At 33.4% G+C, this 5,154-nt stretch overlaps 1 protein-coding gene across 1 annotated transcript; it reads left to right on the top strand.

Moving 5' to 3' along the window:
* The first annotated feature begins 201 nt into the window (after positions 1-201).
* On the top strand, positions 202-1,486 carry LOC7455224 (uncharacterized). The gene is made up of 3 exons (XM_024591638.2): positions 202-536; positions 689-752; positions 1,219-1,486. The coding sequence occupies exons 1-3, from the start codon at positions 249-251 to the stop codon at positions 1,386-1,388; spliced, it is 522 nt and encodes a 173-aa protein (XP_024447406.2). The 5' UTR covers positions 202-248; the 3' UTR covers positions 1,389-1,486.
* Positions 1,487-5,154: the final 3,668 nt, after the last annotated feature.

The following is a 5,154-nucleotide window of genomic DNA, read 5'->3' as shown; positions in this document are numbered from 1 at the left end:
TTAGTTAGTAGATACTTAATAATTCACATGTTTGAGCAAAGTGCAAAACTCCTCTCATTTTTGTTCGTTTGGCAAAGGGCCACGTAGTTTTACTCTGACCACCAAGTCTTTTGAGTGGCAGCCATTCTATGCGCAATTTGCACTTTGCTGTAAATAAGTGGCTCTGCTTAGCAGACCAAACAAAGCGACACTAGGATATAAAAGCAACCTTCATAGCAGTGGAATGGGATACAATTCAGAAAAGAAAAATGGGACTAAGAACTCTTCCCTTGTCACCTTCACGAAACTGTTTCCCTCCACATGTTGGTATAGCTCAGAACTTGTCTAACTATAGGCCTAACAAGAGCTTCAACTTCAAAATCTCAGCTAAAACAGAGAGTGGTAACGAGGAAGAGCCCAAGAAGAGCAAGCAATCTTTGTTTAGCAGTGTAGCTGAAGCTCTAGATTTCTCTCAAGTTCGGTCTGCCAAGGATGCCGAACTTCTAGAGGAGGCTAGAGAAAACACCAGTTCTGGTGGCAGAATGACAAGGGAGCAGGTATTCTAACATTTCTCACTCAAAATGCGTTGCACGATACGCAGCTTCTAGTTGATACAAGAGATTTAGTATTGGTTCATCATAGATAGTTTGGATTTAATGAATAGTCTATGTTGTGTAGTGTATGGTGACTGGTTTCTAATTATCTGCAGTATGGTGCTCTTAGAAGAAAAATCGGAGGGACATACAAGGATTTCTTTAAATCCTACGTTGATGGTATGTTTCTTTTCATTTTGGACTTCATTTTTTTGTTCAGATTTTATCATCAAATTTCTTCAAGGAGAATTGAACCAAACTGAGTAAAAGAATGCAAGAAGGTCACGGTTTTGCATCACTTCTTGGTTCACTTTCTTCCACGCTTCAATTTCTTACCTGCACGCCAACAATTCCCATTTTCATCATCAGAACTAATGCATGAAGTACCTGCCACTCAAGATTAAAGACCAATTTATAATTAAATCGGACAGATTATCAGCAATGGGGACTTCTTTCTTTTTTCTGCAGATAACTATGTTAAATTATAGCTATGTTGCTGTGTGTGCTATATATATATATATATATAATATCCTTTCATCTTCTTGCATCTTAAATGAAAACGGCTCTTGTATCTTAAATCACAACTCCAAACACCTCGTATGATAAATTACACTAAATCACTAATTTTATTATATCATGAAATCAGTGGACGGGCAATATGTTGAAGAAGGCTGGGTCGACAAAACGTGCAAGGTCTGTAAGAAAGATACTAGCGGTGACCCAAGGCAGGTGGACAAGCTGGGAAGATATGTTCATGTAGAATGCATGGAGAAGGCCAACTCTGGAAACTTTTTCACCAGACTTTTCTCAGGATGAGAGGGGATGGTACTGAGTGAATTTTTCTTTCAATAGTTATGGATATTGCCTTGTACTATAGACTCATAATGAAGCAATTTATTTATATGTCTGAACCATCTTCCTCTTGGCTGTGAAGTGAGAATCAAATTTTCACATATCCCCAATTAAAGCCTAAATGTCATTATTTCTATAGCAGCTGAGCTTTCATTCAAATGCAACAGAGAAGGGAGCATTCAAACAATTTTTGTTTGCTGTATATGATAATGGTTAAGGCACGACGGGTTCTTGCCGTGCTAAGTTTCTGGCGTTTCGGCCTATCACTTGTTTCTATGGAAGTAGAATTTGGGTCAGTGATGCAGGGGCTCTAAGCACTGCTAGTGAAAGGAAAAACTTGATCTCACTGCTACGCGAGTATGTCGATGTGTTTGCCTACTCCTACCTGAATCATCAAATAAAGTTAAATATTACGAAACTTTGATTTGTTTCCGCTGTCAGAATTGTGGAGTATACAAATACCTGCAAGCGCAGAATGCAACCTGTGAAGAACATATGAATTGCTTGAGCAATAATATTGCATTTGAGATATCCCCATTCTCTTTCAGATTCCATCTTACTTAGAAAACCTGTCTGGCATGACAACTGTAGGAGGCTTGATTACATTATGTTGCTCATTGTCTCTTGCATCAATTTGGCTCATCTTTGCATCAATCTGTCGCTTCTCACTCTTTTTCACGATTGGAACAATCTTTGCAGGTTAGTAGAACTCCAGTAACTTGATCCTGTGAAATATTGAGTTCTGTATGATTATGCAGCATGTGCTGTTATGCTATCCTGGTAGAGGCCTCTGCCTTCTCATATTCCACTCTCTGCTGATAAAATGCATGAAATGAGCTTCTAATTATGAGTTATTTCACAATGAACTAAATACGATTGAGCTCTGATTAGTCTAACCTTTACAAATTTATTACTCCAAGCTGCCTGTTGAAAGCCTTGCCTGGCTCTCAGAGCTAAATGAGCCCCACCAAGTTTTGGTATTGATTAGAAACCTGTACCAGAGGGCACTGGTCCACACTCAACAGCTATACTTTTAGTACTGTATAATAGATAGCCCGCGCTATCTTAAGGGTAGGTTAAACTAAAAAAAAAAAAAATTATATTTAGATGATATTAGAATTTTTAAAAAATAAAAAAAAATCTAAAATTCAAGTTATTGACTCGAATTAGTTTAATAAAGTCGATTAATTTAATAATATAATTAAAAAATATGCATCAATAGTAAATAAAGCAAACAAAAAATAACAATAATTAACTATAGAAAATAATACTTAGGAGGAGAATGAAAAAAAGCCAGTTGAGAACTCATCATCGCTCTTATTTGGACACCACCCCACCACCATGAAGAATTTATTGAGATGATTCTAACTCCATTGCAAAAGATTACATGTCAACACCGAAAGAAATTGCATACGCTGTCAGAGAAGTGACCCGAAGAGCAAACCAAAACAAATTATCATAAAATGAGCATCACATACTTATATTTAATCAATTAATTTAGTTTTATTCAAAAATAAAATTGTTTTTTTTAATATCAATTTAACAACGAATGACAAACAAAAAAAATCCGAAATAACCCGCATCATTTTCAAAATTAGTGAAAATTCTATAGAAAACAAATAAAAAAAGAAGTCTAATCAATTAAATAAATATTGAAAGATGAAACTGAAAGAACATGAGAATACAAAAAGAAAAAAGCAAGCAAACCTCAGTAAATCTCGTAGACCTAAATTAATCTCCCAAACTTGTAACCCATGAAATCCTAGATCTGGACTTAATCAAGAAGCTCAGTTCCTAACCAATTTTAATGTTGAATGATAAAATTGAAAAAAAAAGTATAAGTTTAAGAAATTTGTCAAAGTAAAAAAAATAGTAATAAACAAATAAGAAAAAAATTGATAGGAAAAAAACTGAAGGAGGTTGAAATCATAAAAAAATAATTTTAAAAATTATCTCAAATAAAATAAATATCCATAAAAAAATGAAGACCAAATATAATAGATAAAAAAATATTTGAGGATGAAATTGAAAAAAAAATTCAATTTTATAAATTTTTTCAAATAAAACAAATAGTAAACAAAAGAATATGAACCAAATTTGAATAAAATAAATAAATTCAAGGGTTGCTTTGAGAAATTGAAGGGTTAGATATGGAAATCGAGGAGGGGAAGAAAAAAAAGATTGTTAATGTCAAACCAAAGATCTGTTGGACATATTGTCGCCCAAGAATGGTGGGGTCAACTAGACGATCTTAGTGTCACCCTATAAGCCATTGTTTGGTTGTCGAATGACCATGGCGCAGGCGCCTCCAACTCAACCATTTTTTCTTTTTAAATAATACTTTATATTTATTAAAATACCAAATTGACCCTTAATCAACTTTATTATAACCAAAAAACTAGGTTGAAAATACAAAAAATCCCTCGGATGTCAACATAATATTTTTTTTATTTGAATGATAATTAAATCATTTCATTATGTTGAAAAAAGAAAAGAAAAGAAAAGAAAAGAAAAGGATTGAAAAGCCCTGAATTCTAATTTAATATTTTTATTTTTTGCTTTTAAGTATAATTAAGTCATTTTACAATTATGAACAAATGTGAAAAAAAATCAATTTGTCTCAGTCAATCTAATAATAACCAATGAATCATATAGAAAAGATCGTATTACCCTCCTATTAGCAAGTTATTTTATTGTGTTTGAGAATAACAAAATAATCATTTCACTATTACAATCTATAGATCCATGTCTTTATCTATAATGAATGACCAAGCCTTTTAGTTTTTTCTTTAATGCTAACATACTTGTATTTTTCTTAATTAGGCAGTTTCATAGACCCAACAAGAGAATGTTATAGAAAGTTAAACAACAACATACCATCACCAAAAACATATAATTTCAATGTACAATCTCATGGAATTGGATAGATGAGACTTATGAACAAAATTTCTTAACATTGGAAGCTCTATATTCTTCTAGAATCCAAGTTTTAGATGGAGTTAAAAATGAGAAAAATGATGAACAACGCAACTCCTATACTGTAACAGATTATTAGGCTTAAAGGTTTATTAAACCTTACTAGCCTGATATCCATTTTCGATACATTACAGTTGGAAATCAAATTATCCCAGGAAATTATACACAATATATTATCCCAACAATACAGAACTTGCACAGTGTATTAGTAGGACCATAGGTGTTCTGATTAATGCTTGTTAGAGGTGGAGTAGAAACACATAATGTTTAATGTGCTTTGGAAAATCACATGCATCCATAAAGCAATCAATATTATTAGAGATTAGAGACAAGATATAGATACACATTCATGGAGGAGAAGGATCACATCCACTCAACTCAACTCTCATTCTCTCTCACACACATTGTTGCACAAGGCAGTAGAGGCTGCTGCCCTTGGCAAATATCCTCATGTTTGTCTCTTATTTTCTAATCATATTGTTGCTTTTCATTGGTGCTTATTTATAAGCAAGATTGGCCAACAAATGGAAGAGCATTCTAGCTCATTTCCCTATTTTAATGGCATTAATTCTTCCACTGAATTAATGTGTTAGGTGAGATGTTAGTGGTGGGCCTCTTTTCTCTCTATTATCCAAATAATTTACCACTTGGAGGCAAAAAGGCATTACACCTATTTTCTATCCTTGAAGACCTTTCAAAGCTCCACGTGACTTTAGTTCTCATCATCATGGCTAACTCCTATTTGATCTGAGTA

This window comes from Populus trichocarpa, chromosome 19, assembly GCF_000002775.5.
Source record: "Populus trichocarpa isolate Nisqually-1 chromosome 19, P.trichocarpa_v4.1, whole genome shotgun sequence".
Classification (NCBI taxonomy): domain Eukaryota; kingdom Viridiplantae; phylum Streptophyta; class Magnoliopsida; order Malpighiales; family Salicaceae; genus Populus; species Populus trichocarpa.
This window is presented reverse-complemented; position numbering and strand designations above follow the sequence as displayed.

Bases quoted from the DNA above. Each gene is read 5' to 3' on its own strand.
- LOC7455224 (XM_024591638.2), top strand. From the start codon at position 249: ATGGGACTAAGAACTCTTCCCTTGTCACCTTCACGAAACTGTTTCCCT. The intron at 537-688 runs GTATTCTAACAT...AATTATCTGCAG, and splicing joins GCAGAATGACAAGGGAGCAG to TATGGTGCTCTTAGAAGAAA. The intron at 753-1,218 runs GTATGTTTCTTT...TCATGAAATCAG, and splicing joins CTTTAAATCCTACGTTGATG to TGGACGGGCAATATGTTGAA.